The sequence below is a fragment of the Cantharellus anzutake genome, assembly GCF_015039405.1.
Source record: "Cantharellus anzutake strain C23 chromosome Unknown EI90scaffold_7, whole genome shotgun sequence".
Taxonomy (NCBI): Eukaryota; Fungi; Basidiomycota; class Agaricomycetes; order Cantharellales; family Hydnaceae; genus Cantharellus; species Cantharellus anzutake.
Window position 1 is genome coordinate 1,714,405 of NW_024066957.1, and position 26,406 is coordinate 1,740,810.

A 26,406-nucleotide genomic window follows, 5' to 3' on the forward strand; every position below is an offset into this window, starting at 1 on the left:
CTCCATCAACTCTGCTACTAACACTGACAACATACCACATGACCAGCTAACATCTATCCTTTCTGACACTCCATGCCTCACAAACACCTTCCTTTACGTTGATGACAGAAACATCATGACCATGTCAAAATCAATCACCACTAACATTGAACTAGCCAGACTCAGCTACCTAGCTGCAGAAAGGTGGACAAGGGATAGAGGCCTCTCTCTCGACCCAGCCAAAACCAACCTTATCCACTTCACACAATCCAGACAACGCCACCTTGACCTCACTCTGTCCCCATGCGCCAACCGCCCTAGCTTCACAATCAAACACTCGAACAAAATCAAGTGGCTTGGCATCACGTGGGACTCCAAACTTTCCTTTACCCCCCACATCCGAAAAATCTGCACCACAGCCTCCAAGGCCACAAATGCCTTACCGATCCTCGAAAACTCTATAGCCAGAATGCACCAACAACAACGCAACTAATCTACTTAGGAGCTATAGTCCCAATGCTGTCCTATGGGGCCCCAACCTGGTGGCATAACAAAAAATCTCACACCCAACTATTAACCCACATCCAGAATGTAGCACTAAGATTCATTGCAGGAGCCTTCCACACCACTCCAGTATACTCATTGGAAGTAGAGTGCAGCATACCCCTGATCAATATCACTCTAAACTACATTGTCTGCCACGCCACCCTCCACTTCCCCAGACTCGACCTGAACAATCCCATCACCTCAAGAATCCCACCTGACAAACGAATCACCCCCCCCTCCAACTCAAACATTCCCCCCACCCCAAAAGAAGAAAACTCATGAACCAAGAAAAACAGAGAACCATAATAGAAAAAGACAAGAACAGCACCCAAATCTGGAGAATGGTGAAAGAAATAGATGTTGGCATGGAACCGACCAGCCTCTGGCCAGAACTGCTGTGGGCAAGAATGACAGAAGACCTAGAAGATAGACTGAAAATATCGATCCCAGAGAATAACCCAGGAGTTTCAGCGAAAAAGAGCTGGGTGAAGGAGCATAAAGACAGTTGGAGGAAGAACTCCAGGGATGAGTCCCACATTTATCTGTATACTGACAGATCACTTTTGCTCAACCAGGGAATCTGCAGAGCTGGGTACGGATTTGCAGCCTTTCACCATGGCACGGACATCTTTAAAGGGAAGGGCGGTCTAGGAGCGAGAGTCGAGGTTTACGATGCAGAGATGGAAGGCCTTGCCCAAGGCACAGCCCACCTCACCGCATGGATCGACAAGAACATCCCAACCCATAACAAGCTAACACTATCCACCTTCTTGTCACGACTGACAAATCCCGGGGCTCCATCAGCGGCAATCAATGCCGACAGGCGATTCCGCCGACCCAAACCCATCCTTACCAGCCCCAACCCGATGTCTGTTCTATCGACCATGCACCGCTTCCGCACCTTCCGCAACCTCTGTCCATTTCTGGTTGTCCTTGACACCTCTGGTCAGGTCAACACTCCCCTCCGTATCTTGCTGGCCATCATGCTGTCCTTTTGTGACAGCACTGACAGACCACCCTCTGTTGTGGACTCATCAGCACCATGCTGATTCCCGCATCCCTTTGTGGACTTGTGTCGGCATTGCACCGACCCTGCATCCTGATTTGCGGACTTGTATCGGTGCCGCACGCTGACCTCCTCTGGCCATTTGTCACTTGGCAGCTTATCATTCATTCCTTGCCGAGTGCCATTATTGTTTGCTTCCCTGCCAATATCGGCATTTGATCCCCTCTTTATTGGCACTAGGTTATTGATCTCATTCAGTTATTCATCAATAACCCTTGCCACTTATTGTTTATTGATCTGTTCCTCGTTTCCAGTTCCCGGGCTCTTGTCCTTATTTAGTTTGACAATCCCCGCTTATCTCCGCGCCAGACCGTGCCGGACTGACCGGCCTTTCTATATTCCCTCTTGCCTATTTATATACCTTGTAAATACTTTTGGGGACCCCAGTCTGAAATCAACTAGAGTACCCCCCTGTCTGGTCTGAGTCTCTCCTTCTGCAACGGGGGCTTCCCCCCCTCTGAGTCCGTGCTCGCGGAGTCTGCGCTCCTCCTATAGGTCCGCTCCGCCCGCAAGTCTTGTTTGAAGTCCGCTGTAAGTGTCAGTCCGTAAATATGGGATCTCCCCCAAACGTCAAGCTCAGGGCACAGCGCTCCACCTGAGTCGCTGAGGCCGCGATCCCACTCTGCTAACCTTGAACAGCACTTCTGGACGCGCCGCATATTTCCGCCCGCATATCCGCGTGTGCGCTCCAACAGACCTCTGCATCAACTCCGACCTCAACTCAGACAGAACCCAATCCGTCTTCTATCTGTCTTCTGACAGTCTGCCAGACTCTAACAATATTCCCAGTCTCTGACAGCATTCCAGATCTCTGACAGTATTCCGACTCCGACAATAATCCAGCCTCTGACAATAATCCCATCTCTGACACTTCTCCGATAACACCGGGGCCCTCCAGCATATCATGGCCAACACACCAGGACTAGACATCCAGCAGTCCCTCCACTTCCGCAAATCCGTCCTCAAAATACTTGATGAGCACCCCCTGTGCAAAATCAAAATCAAATGGGTTCCAGGACATGAGAACATCAAAGGAAACGACCTAGCAGACTCCCTAGCAAAAGAAGGAACCTCTCTCCCCCCCTCCTACCCTTTTGACACCTCAGCAGCATTCATGCACAACACAAACAGACGCTGGTACAGAACCGAGTGGATCAAACATTGGAACAGAGACCCCGCTCCCCATAGACCATCAGAATACCTGGCCTGTAACACTACAGAGCCAAACCTAAGTACCACCAAACGCTTCAAATCCCTTGGGCGTAAAAACTTTAGCCACCTTGTTCAACTGCGCATGGGCCACGCCTTCATCGGCCAATATTACAAATGTTTCCTCCCAATTGAGAACCCGAGCTGCAGATGCAGTGAATCCACAGAAACACACGACCACATCCTGATGGAATGCCCGCCTTACGCTGCGCACCGAGACCTCCTTCACGACAAAGACGGAGACCTAAACCTAGCCGACCTTCTTGGAACAGAAGAGGGTAGCATAAGATCAGCGAGCTTCCTCAATGTGAGTGGAGCATACGAAAAGAAAACCTTAACTGAATAGACCCCCAACCCCAAGAGATAATGCCTGCCCTGAAAGGCGGAATCCCCCTACCTTTACGATAACCGGCAGCATAACATCCGATCACATGTAAGTGGAAACTCCCCAGAGGAAATGGTTAGGGAACTACTCAGTCATAGGATGAGACTCCCCAGATGGAACGCATCCCTTATATCTACTTTATTTTCGTGTATTTATTTCGAGACCCCTGCCCTTGGCGCTCTCACGAGCAGCCTGTAGTCTGCAGGATAAATATCCAGAACTACACACACACACACCCAAATCAGCGGCAAATCAAATTTGATGGTTTGGCACCTGTGCCCTTATATGGCAACCACATTGACATATTTGTCATGAGCTTTCTAAATCGAGATGCCCCGGAGGTGTTCAATCAAATCAAAGCGCCGTTTGCTCCTTGTTCCTCCGGAGAAACCAACTCGGCCAGCGGCCTGAATTGGATCAAATTTAATTGGTGTAAGGGCACTGGTTGACATGTTCTTCAGGTTTTAGGCTGCAGAATCAGTCACTCGTTTGTTTTGCTGATGTACATGCAGTGGTTCAAACTTTATGGATATAAAAAGCCAGCGGTTAGCCACTCTCCTCACCCTCGGTCAGCTTACCACCACGTTCTGAGTTCTCCTGTGTTACGCCGGCACAATGCTCTCCTCTCTCATTTTTGCTCTCGCTCTTTTCAGCTCTGCCCTCGCGGCCCCTACCCCTGACTTCGCTGCCACAAGGCCCCTCCGCAGTACTCAGCGCGTGCACTAATCACCATCTCCATTCTCTGGCACGTCAGCTCCCAAAGCCCTGGTACCGTGAGCTAGTCGCTTGTCGTATGACGGGATTATTGCGTTCCTCCCCTGCTATTACCACTACGCGAAATGCCCTTCTGGGGGTAATATCAGACGTCCAGATCCTCCCGCCATTAATGCGCTCAACCAGACTTCGCAGGCTCGGGATTTAGCGGCTCTCTCGCTAACGTCTCTCGCACCTACAATCCCAATTGGTTCAACACTGGTCCCAGCACGTCAGATACATCAAAATTTGTCTCGTCCTAAAAATCACCCATCAACCACTTAGCCCGAACCAACATGCGATGAAAAATGGACTTCGCCAGGGTAGTGCCATGGTCCTGAATGTCTATAGCGTTGGAAACATCCAGAATGATCTCTTCGAATTTGCCCGCCTTCCCTTTCTCGTACACTTCCAACCCTAAGAACGAGGGTATCGTCATCATTTATTCGACACTTCCCGGTGGTTCTGCGCTCGGCTACAGCACAAGCTGAAGCTAGACGTAAGTTCGATTCAGTCATCAAATGGCTCCCAATTGGACTTCCCCCCTTTCCCTCCCTCTCTTCGGTTACGAATGAATCAGACTGTGTTAGCCTGTATCATGCTTTCCAAGGAGGATGTGTTCCGCCTGGTGACTACGTCTTTGACTCCTCCTGAGGCTACTGCAGCACAAGGGTGCCCTGCTGGCCGTCGCACCTGCTCGGGTGGTGGTGCCGACCCTATTCACTACCGGTGCATCCACCTTGATGTTTATCAAGCTTTCCGGCTCCAACCTGACACTATCCCCCCCTTTTTTTTCCCTCTCATTAGCATGGATTACAGCTCTGACAGCTGCAGGTCCCAGTTCACGCAATGGCCTTGCAAGAACAGATGTCGGTTACCGTTTAGGACGTTGAATCAGAGCGGGATTAGATTTCGTTTTCGGAGAAAAAGCGTTGGGCGCCAGTTGTGAGACCCTAATCACAACCAGTGCGTCGCTTTGGTGCTCCCCATGCTGTTCCTCATTCCGACTTGACACTTTCCTCACCGGCCCAGATCCCACCTGTGACAGCCACAGGAACCAGTTCACGACAGGGTCATATTGACTTGCCCTGGCGTTTAAAGCTTTGAATCAGAGAGTACATGCATTTTGCTCTAGGAAGATCCAAATTCCGGAAAATGAGGCGTCAAAAATAACTGCCTACACTGTGGTTTTCTCCAGTTCAAGACCCAATCACCCTATTCTTGCGTCCTTATGCTGTATTGTCGTGGCGAATATGATTTGAGTAACGTTACACAGATGACTATATTTTTGCACTGATTCTAATGCATTGATTCGGAATGCCCATGACTGCCAAATTCAACCCATTCCCGAATTTCCTCGAGGGTTGACCGCTTCTCTGGGGAAGTGTTCAAGCAACCGAGGATCTCTGAGCTCTTAATGTATTGGAGAATATCAGTCGTGTAGGCTTGAGCCTCAGTCCCAAGAATCTCAGTTTCATCTTGGATGGTGCGGTATGGTCGCTCGCCCCTCATGATCTCATGAAACAGAACCCTCAGATATAATATCAACGCTACAAGAAACCGTCCCTGCTCACTTTTATCGAAACACAGCCGAACGCCCAAATGTCGCCCTCATAGCTGCACTGGAATACGCCATTGTCATTCTGACGAAGTTCAGGCGCGATATACCGGATACTTTGGAATGGGATACGTATATCATGCAGAAGAGTTTGCAATCCGTAGTCACATAGCACCGCTGTACCGTCAAAATCGACTAAGATGTTCGTCTGCGAGAAATTAGTGGGACTACAAATTAATCCGTGAGAGGTACCATATGAGCGTACTGGTTTGATATTGCCGTGCACAATTTCCTCATCATGTAGGTAGTGTAGGCCATAGAACATATCGGATATCTGGAAACAAGTGAGAGGACGACTCAGCAGTGGCAGGCGCTAGAACGCACCAATTTATTGTGATCCGCCCACGGATCGTCCGCCAGATAGGACTTGACATCTCCCCTCGGATACCAAGGAGAAACAAGGCCGACGTTGAGGGTCCCATCATCAGCTAAATCCATCATCCATCCTTGCATTGGCGCGAGATTGCGCCCGTCGAGCGTCTTCCATTTCTTCCCCTGGGTGAAGAAACGCTTGGGGAATATTTGATCATGCTTAGGCAAAAAAAAAAATTGGCAGCCCAACGCGTACGTACCCGCATAAAATTTCTGCATTGCGACGTGTCTGATATGGGGACATTGAAAGTCTTTATTCGCATATCCTTTTGATTCTGGTGGATATTCGTCCGCAGGTCTCGCAGCAGGCAGAGAAAGTGAAACGTACCCCTTCCTGCAACCTATGGCGCAACGCCCAGGGAAAGCTCTTACGTACCAGGTCATCTTGGCCGTTCCTTCTAACATTCAGTTCTCTCGCCCAACGTCCACTGGGTTGCTGCAATTCAAGATTGAGTAGCTCCAAGAAAGGTGTGGGTGCTTCCCCCGAAAGGTTCCTGATCGACATAAGTAATGTGCATAAAGTCCGGGATATTCATACTCACTCGAGACGTTGGAGGAGAGTCACTATGTCAGGACGAAGTTGAGGGTCGCAATTAAGGCAAGTGCTGAGCTCTTTCTCTATTGGGGATGAAGAGATTGGCTCGAAGGGCGGTCTTTTCTCAATAACCGAAGCAATCGCAACTTCCGAGATATCCTTGTATGGGACCCTGTCGCGGAGAATCTCAAGGTGAATGTCAGTTCAGTAAACTACACATGATTGGTTTATCTGTACCTGCATGGCCGAACACCCGTAAGCCCAGACGTCGCTGGCCGCAGCACGAGAAGACGACCCGAACTCGAATAACTCTGGGGCCGCATACCGCCATGTCTTCGCGCTTGTCTGCCTAGCTATAGTGGGTTGAGATAGAACGAAGGACGTCCCAAAATCACACAGTTGTGGGACCCCATTTCCGTCGACTACAACATTGGGCTACAGAGGTTAGGGAATAGGTGATTAGTCCTGGGCGAAGCTAAATAGCTCACTGGTTTGATGTCTCCGTGCACTACGGACTCCGAATGCAGATATGCAAGGCCTTTCGCAATGCCTCGAATCTTCATCCCACCCAGTGAGCACATTGAAGGACACAGTGATTGACACTCACCAGGGACGAACGATTAGCATCGGGCCGTCTGTCGAGAAAAACTAGTATGTTTCCACCCTTGCACCAGTTTGACACTAAGCTCGGAGTTGGTTGTTCCGTTGTCGGCGGGTCATAGAGAAGCCATCCGTGAAACTGCACAACATGTTGGTGCTTTAACGGGCCCCAAACTTTAATCTCGTGAACAAATCGCTTCGCGCGAAATCAGTCGCCAACATCTACCTACGACGTGCCAACATACCGAGACGAAATCGCTTTCGATACATGAAAAATCCACCTGTTCTCGTCTGAAGACCTTTATGCACACTACGGTACTCTAGTAATATGCATGAACGTTAACTGCAACATGCAGAGCAACTTAGAAAAGCGAACGTTTGCATGAATCCCTCTGTAAACATCTCCGTAACCACCTCGCGCTCTTACAGGACCAGTTCTTGTCGCTCGACCGTCAAGTCTGGGATACTCCCCCAGCATTTCAGTCACTTGTTGGAGTACGGACTGTGCTATCATGCCTGCCAAATAGCAGTCATTGATTGGAAGTAGTACACGAAATATCCCAGCTCAGGATCGGAGATGGTAGACAGCTGAACAGCGTCCTGGTACGGACAGCATATAAAGCGACTATTTGATACAACTCAACATCCACTAGAAGGCTAACGTAAGATCGATACGATAAGGAATCGATATAACAATATAACGAACGCTAAGGAAATACAGCAACTAAAACCTAGGCCTCGTGTTGCACGCTCACCCATGCCGCTCGGCCATACCTGTTCTGGCACTTGTTCTTGATTAATTTGATTATGGGAAAGGGGTATTACTGCATCGCCGAAACGGGCTGTTATAACTTACTGTGTCGTTTTACGACCTCATGATGCAACACACATCTCTACACGACACATCATGGTTTTCGGATCTCGCACAACGCTTAGCATTGGAAGCTGACATCCAACCTTTCAATCCCGGCCAAATGACGCACGCTATTGTGAGTCGCCCTCATGTCTTGTTTGACTCCCGCTGAGATATCTCGGATCAGAGTGAAGGGCAGATGGAAGTCTTATACGAGGTCTACTCCTTGAAATCAGCTGAGGTGGACCATTTTGTTCAGGTTTGTCGGGCAAGTGCGAACGACAGTACCGGCATCTCACGTGGCCGCTGACAGCGAGTTGGACAACAACTGCGCATTTTAACCAACTTGAAGCATGACAATATCTTGGAGTTTCTGGGATGGATATCACCGGAAGATGAAGGTCCGCTTCGTGTGATCGCCGTCTCATCGAAATGCGAGGGTGGCGAGATCATGACTTTTCTCCGGGCACTCGACCTGAAGGATGAAAATCGGCGACAATTGGCACGTTCTATTTTAGAAACAATGAGACACTCGGGTTTACATCAAATGTAGGTTTTGGGTGTTTCTCAGGGCCTGGCCTACCTTCATTCTGAGGACGTAGTTCATGGTAACCTTAATCCTGTTCGTTCGATGCTGTCTTAAGCCTTCATGGGAGCCTCTCTAATTGTGTTGGTCTCCAGGGGAAAATTTTCGTTGATTGGAATTCTGGGCATCCTGTCGCTAAGATCGGCGGGTTTGACCTGTGCTATCTTTTGAGCGAAACACCTATCCATCCCAAGCCAGAATACAGGACATCCAGGATTGTACGTTACACTGCACCCGAGGTGCTAACAGGACACAAGGCCGAGTGCGATATGGGCGGTGATGTTTGGTCCTTTGCATGCATATCGCTGGAGGTAGTCTGATTTCTTCTTATCATGCGACTTGATGTCTGATCCTTCCCAGATACTTCGCGGGAAGCCGCCTTACGAGACTACTAGGGACGATTTTCTTATCCCACACATAGCCATGAAACATGTTTCTCCATATGAGTGGGCGGACTCAAATGATTTCGAGCGAGTCCTGATGGGTTGTCTGGATTATGAACCCAGTAGACGACCTCCAATCCACGAAGTTGATGGACGGCTAAGGTATTTAGATTACTTTGCCTATTTGATGGCAAGACTTACGTTCAGTAGGCAAGCAGCTGCCGGGATATTTAATCTCCCCATTCACGCAGACATTGAACGTGAATTTATGCAAGAGGATAAACGGAACCTTGCTGGGAAAATACCATCTGAACAACTCCGTGCACCCGAAGGGCATCCCTTGTCCCCGTACAAGGGGACCTATAAAGGCGTGCGTTCGTTCATGCTGAGTATGGCACCGGTGACGGGTCAATGCCATCCCAACAGAAGCTAGTCTGCATCCAACAGATCAGCATTCCGGACCCACGAGCCCTCAGTGATTCTATACGTGTATGTTAACGTTACTTTCTTCGGAGTCGTCCTGAACTGACGCATGTGGCGTTTGAAAGTCTTTGAAGAGACAAATACGCTTGTGGCGTCGATTGGTACACCCCAACATAGAGACGCTCTACGGATGGGTGCTGTCTCCAGGAACTGAGCCAGTAGTCAGCTTTATTTCCGCTTGGCATGCTCATCGCGATGTGGTGGGGTATCTGCACCAACATCCAGCTACAAATCGCCGCAGGATGGTAAGATACTTATGTACCTGCGAGAAACAGGGCAACAAGCGACTGATCCTTTCTCTTCAAGGTGTATAATATTGCACTAGGTCTCTGTTATCTTCATTCGAAAGGGATCGTTCATGCCGATATTAGGCCGGTATGCCAGCTGTGATGGGAGCACTTTGTGATGTTTAATATTGTCATTTTGTGGTTTAGGGAAACATCGTGATAGGGGATGGAGGCAATCCCCGCTTACGTGGATTCCAGTTCTCATACGATCGATTGGATGAGCCACTTCTCTTTGACATCCATCATGACCTCAATCCCCGTTTTGGATCACCAGAGCTTGTCAATGGCCTTATCAAGATCCCTAATCGAGCAAGCGATGTTTGGGCTTTCGGTTGTGTCACTGTAGAAGTAATTTCGATTCAATTATTATCGCTAAGCGAAGACGTTTACCCCTTCCCGCAGATACTCGTTGGTGAACCTCCTTATTCCTGCTTTCCTGGTGTCCAAGTTCGTGCCATTATTGCAACTTTTCGAAAGCCCTATGAATGGGTAGATCTTGATGAATTTGAGAGCGTTATTGCCAAATGCTTTACTTATCCTTCGGATCATCGAATAAGCGTTAACGAAGTTCGTGATACTTTCAAGTGAGTCCATGGCAAGTATTAGATGATTTGGTATTGACACCAGTTAGATCATGGCTAGCGGCTGAGTGGGAGGTTTCCTATGAAGGTATGGTTACCGATCTGCCGATTCCTTAGCCTACGTTTGATGGTATAACATATAGGCTATCCTGAGAGACCCATTGACCGGAGTGGATTTGTGGCCTTACGGGAACCGAGTAGCCCGCTCTTAGAAGCACATACCCGTCATGCACAGGGGCGGTCCACACTCACTTTGAACCCTTCTAATAATTCTCTGAAGAGCCAGATTTCTGTCCATCGGACCCGGCAGAGGCGACGTCGAGTGCTGGGGGGGCTGCTATGGTGGATGTGGGAGCGTGTGCGGGAGTGGGAGCGTGTGTGGGAGTGGGTGCAAGTGCAAGTGTGGGTGTGGGTGTGGATACAGGTGTGGGTGTGGGTGTGGATATGGGTGTGGGTATGGGAATGGGAGGAGCGGGAGCAGGAGCGGCGGCGGCGGGAGCTGCGGGAGCTGGAGTGGGGGCAGGAGTGGTTGAAGCGGGAGCAGGAGAGGAGGTGGGAGCAGGAGCAGAAGCTGGAGGAGCTGGAGGTGGAGGAGCCATAGAGATAGCTGCAATCAAACCCAATATATTGATGTTTTGGCACTGTGCCCCTGTGCCCTTATATGGCAACCAGATTGACATAGTTGTCATGAGCCTCCTAAATCGAGATGGCTCGTTAGGTAAATCAAAGCACCGTTTACGAATATTTACATCGAAGTTGTTGTTGTTGTTTTGCTACCCGTCGCGGCCGCGTTAGCACGTGACAGAGCGGCATATCCTGAGTGTCGTCGGGTCAACATCGAAGTTTGTGGGTATAGTCGACGTCGATGCAATACTTGCCTCTTATGTAAGATGCACCGCATGTTATCTTTCAGCGAAAACTTCTTCGAGAATGCTCCCGTTCTTCCTGAGAAGCCCATCGGTCAGCGGCCTCCGAAATGTGAATTGGATTTAGGTTGACAGGTTCTTTCGGTTTTGGGCCACAGAATAAGTCACTGCGTTTTTGCTGATGCAGCAGTTCAAATTTTATGGATATAAAAAGCCAGTGATTAAGCCACTCTCCTCACCCTCGCTCAGCTCAACCACCACGTTCTGAGTTACGCCGGCGCAATGCTCTCGTCTCTCATTTTTGCTCTCGCTCTTTTCTGCTCTGCCCTCGCGGCCCCTACCGATATCAATATCACGGATACGCCCTTTGTTTGCGGAACTGAACCGTCCGACGCGTTCGTCAGCGCTGCCGAATCTGACTTCGCTGCCCACAGCGTCACTCCGCAATACTCAGCGCGTGCACTGATCACCATCTCCGTTGTCTGGCACGTCATCTTCCAAAGTCCTGGTGAGTCGTTCGTCGTATGACGGGATTATTGCCTTACCTCCCCCCGCTATCACCACCACGCGAAAAGGCCTTCCTGGGGGTAATATACCGGATGGCCAAATCCTTGACACCATTAATGTGCTCAACCAGAACTTCGCCAGCTCGGAATTAGGCTTCTCTCTTGCCAGGATCACCCGCACCCACAGTCCCAATTGGTTCAACACTGGTCCCAACACGTGAGTAGACACTTCAAAACAAACGCCTCGCAAGCTCGGCCAAAACTTTTCTCGTCTTAAAATCGTTCATCCACCACCCCTAGCCCGAACCAACATCAGATGAAAAATGCACTTCACCAGGGTGGTGCCATGGTCCTGAACATTTATAGCGTTGGAAACATCCAGAATGATCTCTTCGGATATGCCACCTTCCCTGTCTCGTACGCTTCCAACCCTAACGACGACGGTATCGTCATCGTTTATACGACACTTCCCCGTGGCTCTGCGTCCGGCTTCAACACGGGCAAAGTTTTAGTTCACGAAGTTGGACGTAAGTCTGATTCAGTCATCAAATGGCTCCCAATCTGACTTCCTCACTCACACACACACACTCTCTCCTCTTTGGTTACGAACGAATCAGACTGGGTTGGTTTGTATCATACTTTCCAAGGAGGATGTGCTCCACCTGGTGACTCCGTCTTTGATACTCCTCCTGAGGCTACTGCAGCGCATGGGTGCCCTGTTGGCCGTGACACCTGCTCTGGTGGTGGTGCCGACCCTATTCACAACCAGTACGTCCGCCTGATTCTCACCAAGCTTCTCTGACACTATCACTCCCTCTTTCTTTTTAGCATGGATTACACCTCAGACAGCTGCAGGACCCAGTTCACGCAAGGGCAGGTTCTCCGCTTGCGAGAACAGATGTCGGTTTACCGATTAGGACGTTAAATCAGAGAGGGATTTTATTTCATTTTCGGGAAAAAGGCGCTGGGCTGCAAGTATTTTGTAGTCCTTCATGTATGCGATCTTCCCCTAATGATAGCAGCACGCATGGTTCGGCTAAGAGTATTGCATTGAAGACAGCAGGCAGGGATGAAGGGCTTCAGATCAGTATCGGGAATGATTTTGCTTCACTCGGAGCCGCCAAGACCAACCTACAGTTGTACCCCGCTTGTCCGAAGTACCAACGATGGCTGCAGCCAATGAAGGGCAATCTCTAGTCTGCTCGCCGCCGTGACGTTCGATAATTTATTGCGTGCTTGCCGTCACTATCTATCAGGGCAGACCAACTTACCTACCAGTATCATCGATCTGTTTTTTTTTTCTCATCTTCCTTCCCATCGAAGCTGAATTTGGTCCGGCTCACTGGCACGGCCTGAAATCTACGAGTGCATTATGCAAGATGTCAAGCACCCATGATATCTCTTGGCGAAGCATCTTCGAAGCATGCTCCCCTCCCCCTCAGCACTCCGTTCTGAGTTCTCTGTGTTGCGTCAACCCAATATTCTCATCTCTTGCTTTCGCTTCCGCTCTTTTCTCCCCAGGCTCTGCCGTCGCAGCCCCCCCGCCAGCACCACAGCTATTACATCCCGACTTCGCGGAACTGAACCGTCCACCACGGTATTCATCAGCGCTGCAGAATCTCATCCCAACTTGAAACCCGCTTGCTTCGCAGCACTTAGTGGATCCACCAGTACTCGCCATCTCCGTTTACTAGCACGCCATCAGCGGTAGCTTGTCGTACGACGAACCTTTACTATCACCACGCGAGAAGATCTATCTGGGGCTAACATACCTTACCCCTCTTACAAATGAATCAGACTGGGTTAGTTTGTACTATAGCTTCCAACTTGAAGTAGGATGCGCTCCGCCTGGTGGCTCTATCATCGATACAGCCCCGAGGCTTCTCCTGCAATATGGTGCCCTGCTTTTGGCCTTCTGACTCCTGTTTGCGACCAGTTCGTTAGCTCATCCCCTCAGCAAGGATTACACTGGTGACGGTTGCAGGAACCACGACAGATCGTCCGGTTTCAAGGACAGATGTCGACTTACTGTTTAGGACGTTGAATTTGTCCCGCCTTAGGAAAGCGTCGGGCTATGTATTTCTTGGTACTGCGTGGAAGCAGTCATTGTAGACTAATCATAGGCGCATAACTGGTTGAGCTGACAATATCGCGAAATCAAAGGCAGCAATGTCGTGATAACTCCGATCGAAATCGGGACGAGTTAGCAGTACAGTACGAACCGTATACAAGAAGGCAAACCAAAAATCCACCATCAGCGTCCCCCTTACCAAGCAAGGAATCCATCGACAAACGTAGTGAAAAGATTTGATGAACATATATGTTCGGTGTAAATAGCAGTGAATCCGGGTAGCAGTCGAAAGCGAGAAAGAGAATATCGGAAGATTAGATGATGGGTCGTAATCCTGAAGATACGGAAAGCGACATGGCCAGAAACGGAGAATAAATCCGGATAAGATGTGATAAATTTGGGAGCAGATTTGCAGTGTCACAGGGCTTTACGCTGAGGCCCGAGGTCTGGAATGAGGTAGTGAGAATCATTCAGAGCCACCAGCACCAACCATAGGACTTGTACTCTGTTCGTCGGAAGCACTGACGGTGGCTGCAGACGTTAGGCCAGCTCGATGTTGTCTTGTGCCACCGCTCAAACTCTTCGTCAGTTGGCTTAACGCAGTGGAAGAAATGATTGGGCGGGTGGCTGAATGGGCACGTCTCTCCGCCCGTGAGGCATCGCCGAACCCGCCGGCTCGTCGGCGATTTGTTGAACCGAGGTCATGATTATCCTTTGCTGAAGGGGGTCGTAAAGGTGAAGGAGTTTTCGTGCGGTCGGCTAGGCCTGCGCCACGTCTCCACGAGGGAAGTGAGACTTCCTCACTCAAAGGTCGGGGAGGAAGCGAAGCCGGTGGTGATTCAGGTTGCATGATGGGTTGTTCTTCGGGTCTTAGGTTTCCCGTTGTCCCCACAGAGAGGTTGGATTTACTGTTCTCGTGCGGATTTTCCACATTCGGGGGAACGGATATGACTTGAGGTGGATCTCTCGATTCCATCAAAGCTTTTTGGGCCGCCGGAGCATCGTTTGAAGCACTGAGAGCAGCAGTAGCTCTCTCCCGAACCCTTCTCTCTTTCGCCCTTGGGTCCCTTGACTGCTTCCTCGCGGGCTCTCGGGTGGAATACCCTTTCCCTTTCCCCTGGACCGGAACACGCGACTCTGATGGAGTCGAGGGAGAATCGAGGATAAAGAGTCCACTTGAGCTGTCACAATTTCAAGCACGGGGATTTGTACACTTCCGGTAGCTTCGGTGGAGAGCGATTGCTTCGTCGGTGGCGCAGGAGAGTTCAGTGACTTTGTAGCACTCGAACGACGTCGAGGTACTGGGCGAGCTGGCTGCACATTCCACTCATCGAGGTCGGGAAGTTCTTCCTCATCATCATCTGCCCAATTTAAGTGAGAATGCGTCGACGGAGTGTTAGGACGAACACCCTCGTCCGCAACCGTGAGTGCTTGCGGCACATGTTTGGGCGATACTACGATAGCGGTCGGGGATGGTTCCCCTGCATCAGTCACTGTGACTTTTGGCTCCCCACCTGGCATTGCGTGAGGGACGGCAGGTGCCAGTGTAGGGGTAACAGGAAGGGAAGCGCTAGAGGAAGACAGAGACTCGCTTTCTACTTTCGTGTCCAGCTGAGGTCCACGGAAAGCATTCGAGGGAGACAACAAAGCATGTTGAACTTTCTTAGAAAATGTTCTGTTACGCCCCTTCCGTTGTGATGTGCGTGGATTGGAAGAAGTTACGGGATTTGCAGGGTTGGCTTCGCTAGGTGTGGCAACTGTGGAAACCGAAGATCTTGAGCGTTTCAGGGAGTGGCGTGCAGGAGGAGGAACAGATGATACACCATTTGATGTCCCATTGGTCGGGGCAGACCCTTCTTGTGGGCCGGGGCCTCTCGTTGGGTTCAAAGGAGTTGAACTTTCGGGTATGTCATCCAGATTCGAAGTAATAGATGGTACATCCTCCTTTCCTTTTGCTCTCTTGCGATGGGTTCCCCGATTCGATCCAGGTGTGCCACGGCTGGGCTTCCCCCGTCTCGGACCGCGAGACTCCAACGGTTTACTGGGCAGTGAAGGGGCAGATGCCGTAGTTGACCATACAGAAGCCATGGTCCCAGCTTCGGCCGCCATATGTACAATTAGGATGTGGCTATAACACGAAGTTAGATCTGGTCATATGCTAGGGTAGGTCGCCACTGATCAGACCTTTTGTCGAGGCCGATGGATATTGCAGTTGGAGAAAATAAGTTATTTCGGGGCTCTATGACACTTGAGCTCTGATCCCGAATATGTGGGTTCACAACAGATTCAGCCGATTGAGAACCAAGCAATAAGACTTCAAGACAGTCTGAGTTTGACGCACTAGATGTGGCTTCGGCGAATCGCGGAAGCAAAGTCACGGGACCTCAGCGACTCTGTTCGTCTACTTAAAATCTCAAGATGTCGAAAGCCTCGCAGCCTGAGCTGAAGAAGGTGAATTTCTCCCCTATCCCTCATCTAGGATTGCCAAGTCACTGACGAGCTTTAGTTTATGGACAAGCGACTCTCTGTTATTCTTCAGGGAGGAAGAAAAGTATCTGGTGTTTTACGGGGCTTCGATATCTTCCTTAATCTGGTGCTTGACGAGGCTCGGGAAGAATCTGGCCTCGTAGCGGCCAGTGGTGGCCCCAAGAACCAGTTGGGGCAGATCGTACGTCAGCCTATTATACACGCATTCTTCTCACTGACTCATTTCGTCTCCCCAGGTTATACGCGGAAATAGTGTCACATCTATGGAAACGCTGGAAGCTGTTCGAGGATAAGAGATTGTAGTATTTGTTTGGCGCTCTAGGCGCTTCACCACGACCCCCCCTTGTACCGATGATTTGGACGAATGCCTGTGGCCGATGTCTATATGGTGCGCCGCGCTGTCTTCTTGTACCAGCACGATTTCAATGCCAATGGAAGTATTGCTTGCTAGTACAACTGGTACTGCGGGGGTATCAAGGTTTGCCTTTAGGGCATGAAGTTCTGCGGGTCAGCCCTCTCGGCACCTCTTGACATCTTGAGTAGCTCTGCGTGCCAATATAGTCATGATCGTGATGAATATCTACTCGAATCCCCTTTTAAGCCTTTCATCTTTGCATTAGATGCCCTGATCATTGATCTGGGCTTGAATGCTCACTACTCGTCATCATGCTTGCTCAAAAAATATCGACTACCCTTTGAGCCGGGAGTAGTGATGGACATACAGCCCTGGGCAGTTTGTCGGTCAAACAGAATGACCCCATGTTGGCCAAACGTTAGATCTGTACCAAACATCGGTGATGTCAAGCGCGCGCTTCCTCACCGTGACACAGCCACATGTGAATTTTTTATGCTCCGCAACTGGAATGCACTGGCAGCCATAGCTCGTATCTACACAATCCCTACGCAATGCAGTAGGAAGCTATCCTTTCAGGCTTGTCACAATGTCCGTAATATTGCCTTACTTGCCCACATAGGTATTTCCGAATTGGTCGCTGACAGGAAGCATGCTCACTGTTATTCTACGAACGTTCATTAGATTCTGGAAAGACTACCCTCACTGAATCAATTTTATTTGCGTCATCTTTCACCTCGTCACCTGGGACGGTTGATACTGGCAGCACAACAACAGATTTCCTCCCTGCAGAGCGGGAGCGAGGAATCACGATTCAGTCCGCTAGCATTCCAGTGAAATGGCGTAACTGGACATTGAACCTCATTGATACTCCAGGCCACGTTGATTTTGGAATGGAAGTAGAAGCTGCCAGCAGAGTGGTGGATGGTGCTGTTCTCTTGCTAGACTCCGTTGAAGGTGTGGAAGGACAAACCCTTGGCGTTTGGGGGCAATTGAATCGGTAACTGAATTATCCTCCTCCATGGCGAGATGCTGGATTCGTCCTAATGTTGTCCGGTTAAAGGCACGAGGTCCCCACTCGGATGGTATTCCTGAATAAATTGGATCGACCGGGGGCATCGGTGAGATCCTCAATCAAGTCTATCCTCGCACATAGGTTGCATCCTTGTCCGATTGTTATGTGCCTCCCGATTGCTTCGTTTGATTCATCCCGTTATATCTCTGGAGAACCAGGAGTATGCGGCATCGTAGACCTTGTCAAGTGGGAAGTGTGGAAATGGAGCAGCACTTCTAATACTTCTGACGCGAAGCCGTCATGTCATCCCCTTCTTCGCGAGGGGACTACCGAAGGTTCTGCCCTTTTTTCGGAGGGACACCCATTGCTAAAAGAGCTTATGATTGCTCGGGAGGCAGTCATCGATTCCCTCTGTGTTCGTTCTCCTGACCTCATGAACAGTTTCCTCTCTCTTGATTCGCACTACCCTTATCTCGCGCTCCCTAACAATGAAATCATTAAAACTTTACGCCAGCTCACCCAAAGTCGGGATATTCTGCCAGTATTGTGTGGCTCCGCTCTTAGACATGTCGGAACCGACCTTCTTCTGGACTACATCGGAGAATTATTGGCCTCTCCACTTGATACGATGAGACTAGAGACTGGAGATTATCAGATAGTTTCGAATGGGATGCAACAACCTGTGACTCCATCGCTTTCCGAGGTTGAGCTGCAAGCGCTCGCTTGGAAGGTCGCATGGGACAGTCAGCGAGGCTGGATGACTTTCGTTCGGATCTACTCCGGTGAGAAACAAATCCCGTCGCCCAATATCCGTGAAGTATCTAAGTGTCGACTAGGCACATTGACTCGACAGACAATACTGTTCAATACTTCATCTCTCCAGAGAGAACGACCCTCCAAGCTCCTCCTCATGTACGCCTCAGATCCTCGGCCCGTTGAGCAGCTCAGCTTCGGGTCCGTAGGGGTTATCCTGGGTTTGAAGCATACTAGAACGGGGGACACGCTTGTATCTACAACTTGGCAGAATCGAAGGTCAAAGCGCCAGGGGAACGAAAATGGGGAGCATCAGACCAAATTGAGGAATATCACTCCTCCAACCGCCGTCATATCCGCATCCGTTCTGCCCCACTCTCAGAGTGATGTAAAACCTGTCCAGCAAGCCCTTGAAGCTCTCATTCGCACTGATCCTTCTGTTCGAGTAACAGACGAGAAATCGAGAAATGATGAATCTGGTGGCCTATCTGCAGCGTCAAGTGATGGTCAGACCCTCATTCACGGTCTTGGTGCTCTCCATCTGGAAATTGTTGAGCGTAGACTGAAGGAAGAATGGGGTGTGCGCTGTTCTTTTGGGAAACGTCAGGTCAGTTATCGAGAAGCTCTTGGCATGGCAAACGGAGAGGAGGGTGACGAGGTTGATGAAATATTCGAGCGGGAGATCAATGGTCAACCCGTCAATGCTGCCGTTAAGCTTCACGTTCGACCTCTGAATGCCAAAGAAGTTGACTTCATACGAGGTTACAACGAATGGGGAGGAAACGTAGTAGTAGATCACAGAGGGAGGCTCTTGTCTAATCCAGCGAACGCAGGACAACCCGACGGCTCCCACATAATTTCAAGTGTCCTTCCAACTCAATCCAGCGCCCCCTTGTTGACGCCCGTTCTTCAAGGAATTGCGAATGCTCTCGCTACTAGCCCTCATTCCTATCTACCCTTGTCCCATGTGCATATTCAGATACTGAAAATCGGCTCCTCAAGTTCCGCTGCGCCGGCCCAGTCACCGAAAGCGGCTTCTTCCGCGAGCAGTGCACCCACCCTTCCACCTCCTGCCATTCTCATGGCAGCCGCGTCGCATGCCCTTCGTACAGCCATCCGGCGTTGCGGCCCTGGAGACTTCCTTGAACCTTTCATACAAGTGAAAGTAAACGTGGCAGATGAGCATCTAGGGAAAGTCATCAGGGACCTTATCGAAGGTGGCGGTGAAGTTGTGGACATGGCAATGGGTGAGCAAGAAGCTGTGGCAGGCTACGAAGAGGATGGTGTCTATATTCCGCCTGCGTGGGTAACACCGACGAGTGGTTCCCTTAATCAAGCATCGAGTTCTGAGCATGGAGGTGCACAAGTAATGCTTAAACGTTCTGTGCATGCCTTTGCTCCTCTGAGTTCCATGCTTGATTATTCGACACGCCTTAGGGCTCTAAGTGGCGGTATGGGTGCATTTGAGATGAACGTGGAAGGTTTCAGAGTTGTCTCACACGAGACGAGGAAGCAGGAGATTCTAAGGGAGCTAGGAAGAGCCTAAACTATTGGTACATGACGGGTCTACGTCGATCGGATTATTCCAGTCGTTCTTTCGCTTACAAATCGTTAGTTCCACCAGACGGGGAAAACCGAAGAACGTGTCGAACAGACGAGCTTAGGTGACACCACCCGATGTAAGTGCACGTCCGGAAAGTAATGTAGCTGGTGGGGAGGATGGGGTGCTGCCAATGACAAGAGGCTGCTCGAGGCATCCGCTTGGTTCACCGGTGCAGATGCTGGGAATGCCTTTGTTCATGGCAATAATAATGGCAGTCCAGTGCCCAAGATTTATGAAAAGACACTCACTAAGCATATTACATCTAAAAACCGCATGATGAATGGGGACGTAAGGAAAGAGGAAACTGAATGCAGTGACCATCTCAGTGGAGACCTGGGAGGAAATGCCTGTGTCTCCCACAACTCGACCATCGGCGAGCGCTATAAAAGCTCTATATTATTGCCTAAGTGACTTACTTCCGCAGGACGGCTTTCCTGGCCATGATAAACCAAGAACGAAACCAGTAGCATTTATGTTATAATTATATTCGGCGATGCTAGCAAGATTACATCCTATAAACTGTCTGGCAATGGAGACAGACAATTAGTCAAAAATTTCACCTACCGCTAGCACGATCTTGAAAGAGTCGCTCATCTGGATAGTAATACGAGAAGTGAATTTCGGAAGATTCTCATCAGGTTCCACCTGCCTGGTGATCTTGATTGTGTCGTTTGCATGACCAATCTCGATTCGCTTGCTGCAAACACTTCCGGCGCATTTCGTCATCCACTTTGAGTGGGACAACTTGAAGACAGTCGAGGTGCAATTACCTCAAGGAACGGATGAGAAACCATTGCTCATGGGGAAGCACAGGGGAAAGTCTCCATCATGGTTAAATAAGAACGAACAGAAATCTCAAGGATTCATACGTCCGTTTGACACCCAGCCTTCTATGCTCTGGGTAACCCGAATTCCCGCATCTTTTTTTTGGGCTTTTCGACCGTTGGAAAATTCAGGCTTGGAATTTGGGTCTCGGGCACAATTCTGGAGGTTCATCTCAGCTTGTAATTGGTGTCAAAGGCTTTGTATGGATGCATTCCCCGGAGATTGGTTGAGATGATGATGATAAATCTATCTTAATACCCCGCGGCCTCGTGATGACGTGGCAGTGCGGCTATCCCGTCGTAACACCGTAGCGTACATGAGGGGATCGTCTTTACATGGAGGGGGAATCTGGTTGGTGTCGTCGGGAGTTAGTGGTCCTCGGGATTTGTAGTGTCTGTGGGTATTGTCTTGGTATCGATGTAAAAGTGATAAAGGAAAATAAAATCGAGACTGCTCCTCTCGTCCGCTATGGCCGCTTTCATCTTCTCCTCCTCGAGCGATTGGTTGAGAATTGAGTATAAACTCGGAAGCACGATTTTTTGAATTACGGAGTTTGCCTGGAATTTTGGAATGACGTTTGGCACAGCCACAATATGTTGCACAAAACGAATCATCCAACCTCTCAATCCCTTTCAAACAGCGCCTCTCATTACAGGCCATGGCAGCACCCCAACAGAGTGTCAGCGAAGACATGGGCCAACGGAAAACTCCCAGTCCCAGCGCGTCCTCATCTACCACTTATTATCAACCTGAAAATCCAATGGAAACCATCCCAACGGACGGTTTCAACGTGCATCGAGGGGAGTATATCCCCAACACGCCATTGGCGGCGTCTCTCGTCTCGGTGCTTCTTGGTATAACCTTTTCGCTGGGATGTATGCTGTTCTTCAACCCGAATGGCTTTCTCGAAAGTCTGGTCAGCAGCCGCGAGTTGCAAGATCGGTGGAGCCTGCTTGGGTTCTTCTTCGCAGCTTGGGCAGCGTTTCATTGGGGAGAGTATGCAGTAACTGCAGGATGGAACAGGAAAAGATGTAGTGTTGACTGTAAGTCGCTTTCCAAGCCAGTGTTGGGCTAAACATCTCACCCTTCGCGAGCAGCTTTTCTGTTGGAAAACGGGAGAGAGTATCACATCGCTCATGGTGCAGCAGTAATAGAATTCATTCTCACTATGCTGCTAGCTCCGGGCTGCAAAAGACATACAATCATTTCATACTTTGGTATAGTTCTGGATGTCCGGTGTGGGGATTTCGCTGAGCCATTTTCAAAGGGATACTTCTTACCCTGTTCGGGCAGTGGTTACGCTCAGCATCAATGATTCACGCCGCATCAAATTTCTCGCACCAAGTGGCGACACGCAAAGAGGAAACACATCGTCTCGTTACAGATGGCGTATATGCGTACGTCTATACCTGGTGGCAGTTCGAATGACTGAAAAAATTTCAATACCACCAGATACTTCCGGCACCCTTCGTATGCGGGGTTCTTTTACTGGAGCCTTGGAACGCAAATGGCTCTCCAAAACCCTATTGCATTTACTGGATATGCCATGGTCACCTGGCGTTTCTTCAATCATCGTATAAGAGGTGAGGGATTTTCACGCAACCCATGATGTTGTCCCATGACACGCGTTTCCGTTCAGTTGAGGAGCGATACCTCCTGAAATTTTTCGGAAAGGAGTATGAAGAATACAGTGGCTCGATATGGTCTGGGATACCCTTCATTTCAGGGTTTGTTCGAACGTAACGGATCTCAGTCCTTGATATGGTCGGAGTAGGCAAAATAGTTTACGTGCGCGTAATGTGTAGGTACCATATTAATGCATATGACTTGAACATCAATGAGCATAAAGCGAAAGCGACCATGGGGAAGAGCAAAAAGAGCAGATCCTATTCTTCCTTCTCTTCTTCGACGACTGTCCCCTTGTCCGAGACATAGATACCGTCCAAGAACCTAACGGATCCTTGTAAATAAGAATATTAACCTGTGGACAATCCAAGAGAAACGCACTTCCGGATATCCTTTTTTCGTACACGGCAAATACCCTGGATAGAAGCAGCCGACTGCGATACATTCTGGACATCGTTGCCTTCGATGAACAGCTCATCCTTCATGGCCTTCGACTCTACAATAGTGACGCCTTCTAACATATCGACATGTCGAACCCGCTAAACATTGATGTGTGGTGTGAGGAGATGTTTCACGAAGTAATGAGTTTGGTAGGCACACCTTCTCACCCAAGAAGTTACGAATTTCGACGGATTTGCCTTCTTCACCTATTATGCAATTGATGGGGAAATGGGCATAAACGGCGCGCATCTTATATTTGAAGCCCTATTCCGACCAAAAAAATTAGCTCTGTGTTAAAAGCATGATGATAAGCTAACCTTGGTGACACCAATAATCATGTTGTTAATCAAGCTGCGGACCGTCCGTATGGCAGCGATGTGCTTACGCCCCCCATGCCAGATAGCGAACGTGACGACAGATTTCTCTTCAGTCTTAACGACCTGGAGGTCAATGGCGATGTGGTGTAAATCCTTCTTGAGGGTTCCGCGAGGGCCCTTAACCTCAATTATACGGGACTTGATGACGACAGTAACGCCATCTGGGATGGGGAGATCCTCGGAGGTGAGAATTGGGCGCATCTAAAAGAACAAGGCACCAAGTCAGCCAACTATGTGTCAATTACATCCAAACATCAATTTAAGCATCCAGGTGAAAAAACATGGATTCTAGCCGTATTTTGGAGTGATATGGACATAATGGAAGCTGGAGAGTCGATTGAACGCATGATTGGAGCATACTCTCACCTGTAATGGGTGGGGTCAGTACGGGGAAAAAGAGTCTGGTCGATACCTGAGCTAGTCACCTGACCCGGCGTTGATCATATTGAATTGAGTCAGTTGAATTGTGCTGAGGTTATTTAGTTTAGGCCATAAAACTCGTAAGCGCCCCCAGTCGCTCGATCCTCCTACTTGGTGTCGAAGCGGCTTATATCCGTCATATGCGTCCCCTCTGACATGTCTACCGACCCTTCCTCCGACCCGATCATATTACCACAGGTAGCATTGCAGCATGACTTCACCAGCGTTTTCGCTGACATACGAGACAATACGGTGTTCTCTGAGGACATCTTCCTCTCCTGCTATCAGCTTGGGCTACGCCCCGTTCATGGGAAAGTAAATGCATCCCACGACGAAAGTGTGGCCTCACCCGATGGAATACTTCTTGAATCAAGAGATGGTGTCGAGCTGACGCGTCTCGACAGTCACACATTCACTGCATCGTGTCCCGCCCTCTCCATTGTCAACACAATATTGCGTGCACCGCGCCAAGGGTTTAGCATTAATCCAATAGAGAATACTACTAATGTCCGACGGATCTCTGCGTTTGACGTCACCTCAAACGCCGCCCTTATAGCTATAGGCCATTATGATGGGACTATTACCATTCAATCCGTATCTACACCCTCTGACCCCGAAGCACAGAAATTCCCGTTAACGACCAAGAAACTGCATTTGTCCTCCGTTCTCTCACTGCGCTTCTTCCCTTCCAACAAAGTTCTGCTTTCCGCTTCCTCAGATTTGTCGCTGAATATCATATCCGCAACTCCACCATCAGATTCAAATTCACTTGAGCTATTAGCTGTGCCGCGAGTGCTCAAGGGACACAAAGCAGGTATCACGGACACTGCCATAATCGGTGTTGGGCGAAGGGTACTGTCATGCGCAAAAGATGGCACCGTTCGCTTGTGGGATGTCGGCAAAGGAGAGAAAATCAGCACGCTGGCCTCAGAGCGGTTTGCTCCGATTGTGAAAATGGCCATGAGTGGACGCAGTGTGTTGTCCAGCGGAAACGGGAGCTGGAAGGGGTACGCACCCCCGGATGGAGTCCCATCCTCAGCGATACCCCCTGAGCCAGTCGAAACCGCAGATAGCCAAACCGACGTCGATGAAAATGTAATTTATGCTGCGCTTCAAAATGGCGCGTTCAATGTTTTCGATCTCCGCACACGAAATCTCATTTATGCCTCACCCACCTCGCGCATCTCATCATCCTCCAAAGCAGCTTTAGGTGCTATAGCAGTGGACGATAGTTCATACTTCCTCGCCACCGGTTCGCAAGGCGGCTTCATCAGGGTCTACGATTCGCGTTATCTACCGTCAGAATCCTCTTCGACCCCTTCATCTCCTAGTCCACAATCGCTGTTCACCTTCCAACGTAGTAACTCTTCTATTGAGGATTTACACTTTGTACCGTCGAAAGATGGGGAAGGTGCGCCGCAACTTCTGGTTGCGACTGGCGATGGATTCCCGTTCTGCGCGAGTTTACACCCTGATGGGCCAAAAGTAGCAGAGGAACTGGTTGGTTTTGCGGATGAGAGCGTCACAGTGATAAGAACGGATGGGAAGGGGGCTGTTTGGGCAGCCGGCCATGACGGAATTGTAAGGAAGTATTGACCGACGCGAAAATGGGCTGTATGATGTTGTGCGATCTTTCACCGCCTTTTGTCACTGCTGTCCAACCAAACTTTTGTTTGTTGAGCCGTTTGTTGTATCAATAGGAAAACTAAAAAGAATTTATTCGACCATTCACACTTCTGACCAAAGATGGTCTGCGCTTACTTTCTCTTTCCGCACTTTCCAAGCCTTCACGAAATTCCTTGGCATTCCCGGTGGGTTCTCCAGATCGGCCCGCTGCACTGCCAGCAGTCACAGAGGCAAACCCAAAGTGTTGCGCTTGATCCACGATCTCCACGAGACGTTCGCGGAAGGCCTAAGAAAGTTGAAAGCCAAAGAAGTTAGATATACTCCCCTGCAGAATGCACATGATGATCGATGCCTTCTGAAGGATTTCACAAAGCTCTGACGCCCCTGTATCATCGAGGCTGAAAGCCAGAAAGTCTAACGTCTATTTTCGCGAAGGGATTTTAAAACACCCACAGGTCGCTGTAGGCCTTTCCAAACCCATACCACGAACTGCCCACACCAACAAGCCCCGCAAGTTTTACGCTCCGAGCATCAGCGTTGAGGGCCTTACGAATCCGTAAAGAGAACGGTTGAGGAATTCGATATTCTGCAAACCCGCTATAACGTAATGAAGGGTCAACTGGGTATTAATCGTGTAGCGTTCACTCACTTGTCAATCAGAACGGAAGCCATCCAGAAAGGCAGCTGCATTTTCAGGGGTGCAGTGATCTTGAGGGTGGGGATTTCTTGAGCATGGGACGTGGAAGGGTAATGAGCAGGTCCAATTGCTCACGTTTTGCTGATCGCCTCCATCAAGGTGGCCGAGATTTGGTACATCAACGATGAATGTACAGTCCATTTTCTGCGATTTAATGGTCGTCAAAGGCCTTGAAAAGCACCCTCATGCAGCCTCTCACTGGATATTGGGCATAAATCGCGTCAATGGACCAGTAATCGTTGTCCATTGTAAGTCCGATCGCGTCCCGTGTTGGTGTCAACAACTCGCTTTCAATTCACACGCTTCATTGATGGTTCGTCATTGCCGAACACATAGTTTGCAGAATTGGGGGGTCAAACGCGCGGATTTCCAATCCCTTTCGCCGGATCCCTGTGAACCTTTTCTGGACCCTTTCTCAGTAGATTCTCGGTACCTTTGGGATGCAGAAACGTGAATATCGTAATGCGCGAAGCTTGGGTACGCTGGGAACTGGAAGTAACTTGGC

General features: G+C 49.6%; 16 protein-coding genes across 16 annotated transcripts; 9 read left to right on the forward strand and 7 right to left on the reverse strand.

Annotated features, from left to right (window-relative positions):
• Window positions 1–932: 932 nt before the first annotated feature.
• Window positions 933–1,574, forward strand: EI90DRAFT_3118247 (uncharacterized protein; the record flags this gene model as incomplete). The annotated part of the gene is made up of 1 exon (XM_039063082.1): window positions 933–1,574. One exon carries the CDS (start codon window positions 933–935, stop codon window positions 1,572–1,574), a length of 642 nt encoding a protein of 213 aa, XP_038921036.1.
• A 2,755-nt stretch (window positions 1,575–4,329) lies between these two features.
• On the forward strand, window positions 4,330–5,090 carry EI90DRAFT_3040687 (uncharacterized protein). Its single transcript, XM_039059028.1, has 3 exons — window positions 4,330–4,667; window positions 4,746–4,904; window positions 4,971–5,090. The coding sequence occupies exons 1-2, from the start codon at window positions 4,510–4,512 to the stop codon at window positions 4,885–4,887; spliced, it is 300 nt and encodes a 99-aa protein (XP_038921037.1). The 5' UTR covers window positions 4,330–4,509; the 3' UTR covers window positions 4,888–4,904; window positions 4,971–5,090.
• Window positions 5,091–5,151: 61 nt separating this feature from the next.
• Window positions 5,152–5,943, reverse strand: EI90DRAFT_3040688 (kinase-like domain-containing protein). The gene is made up of 3 exons (XM_039059029.1): window positions 5,881–5,943; window positions 5,513–5,830; window positions 5,152–5,453 (listed from the first exon to the last, which is right to left on the reverse strand). The coding sequence occupies exons 2-3, from the start codon at window positions 5,819–5,821 to the stop codon at window positions 5,238–5,240; spliced, it is 525 nt and encodes a 174-aa protein (XP_038921038.1). The 5' UTR covers window positions 5,822–5,830; window positions 5,881–5,943; the 3' UTR covers window positions 5,152–5,237.
• Window positions 5,507–6,462, reverse strand: EI90DRAFT_2467496 (uncharacterized protein). Its single transcript, XM_039053070.1, has one exon. The coding sequence runs from the start codon at window positions 6,331–6,333 to the stop codon at window positions 5,854–5,856; it is 480 nt and encodes a 159-aa protein (XP_038921039.1). The 5' UTR covers window positions 6,334–6,462; the 3' UTR covers window positions 5,507–5,853.
• A 1-nt stretch (window position 6,463) lies between these two features.
• On the reverse strand, window positions 6,464–7,828 carry EI90DRAFT_3248935 (kinase-like domain-containing protein). Its single transcript, XM_039066571.1, has 5 exons — window positions 7,440–7,828; window positions 7,309–7,383; window positions 7,071–7,259; window positions 6,952–7,020; window positions 6,464–6,898 (listed from the first exon to the last, which is right to left on the reverse strand). The coding sequence occupies exons 1-5, from the start codon at window positions 7,575–7,577 to the stop codon at window positions 6,668–6,670; spliced, it is 702 nt and encodes a 233-aa protein (XP_038921040.1). The 5' UTR covers window positions 7,578–7,828; the 3' UTR covers window positions 6,464–6,667.
• A 43-nt stretch (window positions 7,829–7,871) lies between these two features.
• EI90DRAFT_2467441 (kinase-like domain-containing protein) lies at window positions 7,872–9,035 on the forward strand. Its single transcript, XM_039053068.1, has 4 exons — window positions 7,872–8,175; window positions 8,230–8,418; window positions 8,470–8,538; window positions 8,598–9,035. Exons 1-4 carry the CDS (start codon window positions 8,116–8,118, stop codon window positions 8,820–8,822), a joined length of 543 nt encoding a protein of 180 aa, XP_038921041.1. The 5' UTR covers window positions 7,872–8,115; the 3' UTR covers window positions 8,823–9,035.
• EI90DRAFT_2467461 (kinase-like domain-containing protein) lies at window positions 8,760–10,426 on the forward strand. The gene is made up of 9 exons (XM_039053069.1): window positions 8,760–9,047; window positions 9,096–9,255; window positions 9,315–9,374; window positions 9,434–9,613; window positions 9,675–9,743; window positions 9,803–10,003; window positions 10,058–10,102; window positions 10,166–10,239; window positions 10,287–10,426. Exons 1-9 carry the CDS (start codon window positions 8,845–8,847, stop codon window positions 10,351–10,353), a joined length of 1,059 nt encoding a protein of 352 aa, XP_038921042.1. The 5' UTR covers window positions 8,760–8,844; the 3' UTR covers window positions 10,354–10,426.
• A 73-nt stretch (window positions 10,427–10,499) lies between these two features.
• On the reverse strand, window positions 10,500–10,916 carry EI90DRAFT_3118250 (uncharacterized protein; the record flags this gene model as incomplete). Its single annotated transcript, XM_039063083.1, has 1 exon — window positions 10,500–10,916. The coding sequence occupies one exon, from the start codon at window positions 10,914–10,916 to the stop codon at window positions 10,500–10,502; it is 417 nt and encodes a 138-aa protein (XP_038921043.1).
• A 174-nt stretch (window positions 10,917–11,090) lies between these two features.
• On the forward strand, window positions 11,091–12,663 carry EI90DRAFT_3040695 (Metalloprotease). Its single transcript, XM_039059030.1, has 6 exons — window positions 11,091–11,196; window positions 11,261–11,610; window positions 11,678–11,825; window positions 11,909–12,135; window positions 12,226–12,376; window positions 12,437–12,663. Exons 2-6 carry the CDS (start codon window positions 11,385–11,387, stop codon window positions 12,531–12,533), a joined length of 849 nt encoding a protein of 282 aa, XP_038921044.1. The 5' UTR covers window positions 11,091–11,196; window positions 11,261–11,384; the 3' UTR covers window positions 12,534–12,663.
• A 1,656-nt stretch (window positions 12,664–14,319) lies between these two features.
• On the reverse strand, window positions 14,320–16,043 carry EI90DRAFT_2467791 (uncharacterized protein). The gene is made up of 3 exons (XM_039053072.1): window positions 15,864–16,043; window positions 15,503–15,807; window positions 14,320–15,436 (listed from the first exon to the last, which is right to left on the reverse strand). The coding sequence occupies exons 2-3, from the start codon at window positions 15,786–15,788 to the stop codon at window positions 14,655–14,657; spliced, it is 1,068 nt and encodes a 355-aa protein (XP_038921045.1). The 5' UTR covers window positions 15,789–15,807; window positions 15,864–16,043; the 3' UTR covers window positions 14,320–14,654.
• EI90DRAFT_2467707 (uncharacterized protein) lies at window positions 15,816–16,559 on the forward strand. The gene is made up of 3 exons (XM_039053071.1): window positions 15,816–16,130; window positions 16,186–16,347; window positions 16,403–16,559. Exons 1-3 carry the CDS (start codon window positions 16,098–16,100, stop codon window positions 16,457–16,459), a joined length of 252 nt encoding a protein of 83 aa, XP_038921046.1. The 5' UTR covers window positions 15,816–16,097; the 3' UTR covers window positions 16,460–16,559.
• A 434-nt stretch (window positions 16,560–16,993) lies between these two features.
• EI90DRAFT_3040699 (P-loop containing nucleoside triphosphate hydrolase protein) lies at window positions 16,994–20,029 on the forward strand. The gene is made up of 4 exons (XM_039059031.1): window positions 16,994–17,140; window positions 17,203–17,518; window positions 17,582–18,315; window positions 18,370–20,029. Exons 1-4 carry the CDS (start codon window positions 17,014–17,016, stop codon window positions 19,830–19,832), a joined length of 2,640 nt encoding a protein of 879 aa, XP_038921047.1. The 5' UTR covers window positions 16,994–17,013; the 3' UTR covers window positions 19,833–20,029.
• A 1,254-nt stretch (window positions 20,030–21,283) lies between these two features.
• On the forward strand, window positions 21,284–22,565 carry EI90DRAFT_3040701 (Isoprenylcysteine carboxyl methyltransferase family-domain-containing protein). The gene is made up of 5 exons (XM_039059032.1): window positions 21,284–21,757; window positions 21,812–21,931; window positions 21,982–22,111; window positions 22,167–22,297; window positions 22,354–22,565. Exons 1-5 carry the CDS (start codon window positions 21,373–21,375, stop codon window positions 22,455–22,457), a joined length of 870 nt encoding a protein of 289 aa, XP_038921048.1. The 5' UTR covers window positions 21,284–21,372; the 3' UTR covers window positions 22,458–22,565.
• On the reverse strand, window positions 22,375–23,573 carry EI90DRAFT_3040704 (ribosomal protein L6, alpha-beta domain-containing protein). The gene is made up of 5 exons (XM_039059033.1): window positions 23,525–23,573; window positions 23,099–23,359; window positions 22,941–23,045; window positions 22,722–22,879; window positions 22,375–22,664 (listed from the first exon to the last, which is right to left on the reverse strand). The coding sequence occupies exons 2-5, from the start codon at window positions 23,357–23,359 to the stop codon at window positions 22,601–22,603; spliced, it is 588 nt and encodes a 195-aa protein (XP_038921049.1). The 5' UTR covers window positions 23,525–23,573; the 3' UTR covers window positions 22,375–22,600.
• A 55-nt stretch (window positions 23,574–23,628) lies between these two features.
• On the forward strand, window positions 23,629–25,174 carry EI90DRAFT_2967648 (WD40-repeat-containing domain protein; the record flags this gene model as incomplete). The annotated part of the gene is made up of 3 exons (XM_039055603.1): window positions 23,629–24,551; window positions 24,606–24,876; window positions 24,910–25,174. The coding sequence occupies exons 1-3, from the start codon at window positions 23,735–23,737 to the stop codon at window positions 25,172–25,174; spliced, it is 1,353 nt and encodes a 450-aa protein (XP_038921050.1). The 5' UTR covers window positions 23,629–23,734.
• A 38-nt stretch (window positions 25,175–25,212) lies between these two features.
• On the reverse strand, window positions 25,213–26,148 carry EI90DRAFT_2908798 (GINS complex, Psf3 component; the record flags this gene model as incomplete). Its single annotated transcript, XM_039054345.1, has 6 exons — window positions 25,213–25,283; window positions 25,340–25,490; window positions 25,654–25,801; window positions 25,854–25,912; window positions 25,977–26,045; window positions 26,101–26,148. 6 exons carry the CDS (start codon window positions 26,146–26,148, stop codon window positions 25,213–25,215), a joined length of 546 nt encoding a protein of 181 aa, XP_038921051.1.
• Between the last annotated feature and the right edge of the window lie 258 nt (window positions 26,149–26,406).

Bases quoted from the DNA above. Each gene is read 5' to 3' on its own strand.
- EI90DRAFT_2467441 (XM_039053068.1), top strand. From the start codon at position 8,116: ATGGAAGTCTTATACGAGGTCTACTCCTTGAAATCAGCTGAGGTGGAC. The intron at 8,176-8,229 runs GTTTGTCGGGCA...GGCCGCTGACAG, and splicing joins AGGTGGACCATTTTGTTCAG to CGAGTTGGACAACAACTGCG. The intron at 8,419-8,469 runs GCACGTTCTATT...CATCAAATGTAG, and splicing joins ATGAAAATCGGCGACAATTG to GTTTTGGGTGTTTCTCAGGG.
- EI90DRAFT_3040687 (XM_039059028.1), top strand. From the start codon at position 4,510: ATGAATCAGACTGTGTTAGCCTGTATCATGCTTTCCAAGGAGGATGTG. The intron at 4,668-4,745 runs GTGCATCCACCT...CCCTCTCATTAG, and splicing joins GCCGACCCTATTCACTACCG to CATGGATTACAGCTCTGACA.
- EI90DRAFT_2467707 (XM_039053071.1), top strand. From the start codon at position 16,098: ATGTCGAAAGCCTCGCAGCCTGAGCTGAAGAAG. The intron at 16,131-16,185 runs GTGAATTTCTCC...GACGAGCTTTAG, and splicing joins CGCAGCCTGAGCTGAAGAAG to TTTATGGACAAGCGACTCTC. The intron at 16,348-16,402 runs GTACGTCAGCCT...TCGTCTCCCCAG, and splicing joins AGAACCAGTTGGGGCAGATC to GTTATACGCGGAAATAGTGT.
- EI90DRAFT_2467461 (XM_039053069.1), top strand. From the start codon at position 8,845: ATGTCTGATCCTTCCCAGATACTTCGCGGGAAGCCGCCTTACGAGACT. The intron at 9,744-9,802 runs GTATGCCAGCTG...TTTGTGGTTTAG, and splicing joins TTCATGCCGATATTAGGCCG to GGAAACATCGTGATAGGGGA. The intron at 10,103-10,165 runs GTTCGTGCCATT...GATGAATTTGAG, and splicing joins CCTGCTTTCCTGGTGTCCAA to AGCGTTATTGCCAAATGCTT.
- EI90DRAFT_3040704 (XM_039059033.1), bottom strand. From the start codon at position 23,359: ATGCGCCCAATTCTCACCTCCGAGGATCTCCCCATCCCAGATGGCGTT. The intron at 23,046-23,098 runs GTTAGCTTATCA...TGGTCGGAATAG, and splicing joins TGATTATTGGTGTCACCAAG to GGCTTCAAATATAAGATGCG. The intron at 22,665-22,721 runs GTGCGTTTCTCT...AGGATCCGTTAG, and splicing joins CGAAAAAAGGATATCCGGAA to GTTCTTGGACGGTATCTATG.
- EI90DRAFT_3040699 (XM_039059031.1), top strand. From the start codon at position 17,014: ATGCTCCGCAACTGGAATGCACTGGCAGCCATAGCTCGTATCTACACA. The intron at 17,141-17,202 runs GTATTTCCGAAT...AACGTTCATTAG, and splicing joins TGCCTTACTTGCCCACATAG to ATTCTGGAAAGACTACCCTC. The intron at 18,316-18,369 runs GTGAGAAACAAA...AGTGTCGACTAG, and splicing joins TTTCGTTCGGATCTACTCCG to GCACATTGACTCGACAGACA.
- EI90DRAFT_3040695 (XM_039059030.1), top strand. From the start codon at position 11,385: ATGCTCTCGTCTCTCATTTTTGCTCTCGCTCTTTTCTGCTCTGCCCTC. The intron at 11,611-11,677 runs GTGAGTCGTTCG...CCACGCGAAAAG, and splicing joins CGTCATCTTCCAAAGTCCTG to GCCTTCCTGGGGGTAATATA. The intron at 11,826-11,908 runs GTGAGTAGACAC...CACCACCCCTAG, and splicing joins TTCAACACTGGTCCCAACAC to CCCGAACCAACATCAGATGA.
- EI90DRAFT_2467496 (XM_039053070.1), bottom strand. From the start codon at position 6,333: ATGTTAGAAGGAACGGCCAAGATGACCTGGTACGTAAGAGCTTTCCCT.
- EI90DRAFT_3040701 (XM_039059032.1), top strand. From the start codon at position 21,373: ATGGCAGCACCCCAACAGAGTGTCAGCGAAGACATGGGCCAACGGAAA. The intron at 21,758-21,811 runs GTAAGTCGCTTT...CTTCGCGAGCAG, and splicing joins GAAAAGATGTAGTGTTGACT to CTTTTCTGTTGGAAAACGGG. The intron at 22,112-22,166 runs GTACGTCTATAC...CAATACCACCAG, and splicing joins GTTACAGATGGCGTATATGC to ATACTTCCGGCACCCTTCGT.
- EI90DRAFT_2467791 (XM_039053072.1), bottom strand. From the start codon at position 15,788: ATGGCGGCCGAAGCTGGGACCATGGCTTCTGTATGGTCAACTACGGCA. The intron at 15,437-15,502 runs GTGTATCATCTG...CGGTTTCCACAG, and splicing joins GACCAATGGGACATCAAATG to TTGCCACACCTAGCGAAGCC.
- EI90DRAFT_3248935 (XM_039066571.1), bottom strand. From the start codon at position 7,577: ATGATAGCACAGTCCGTACTCCAACAAGTGACTGAAATGCTGGGGGAG. The intron at 7,384-7,439 runs GTTCGCTTTTCT...GCATATTACTAG, and splicing joins ACAGAGGGATTCATGCAAAC to AGTACCGTAGTGTGCATAAA. The intron at 6,899-6,951 runs GTGAGCTATTTA...TAACCTCTGTAG, and splicing joins TGCACGGAGACATCAAACCA to CCCAATGTTGTAGTCGACGG.
- EI90DRAFT_3040688 (XM_039059029.1), bottom strand. From the start codon at position 5,821: ATGTTCTATGGCCTACACTACCTACATGATGAGGAAATTGTGCACGGC. The intron at 5,454-5,512 runs GTGAGCAGGGAC...CTGTTTCATGAG, and splicing joins TCGGCTGTGTTTCGATAAAA to ATCATGAGGGGCGAGCGACC.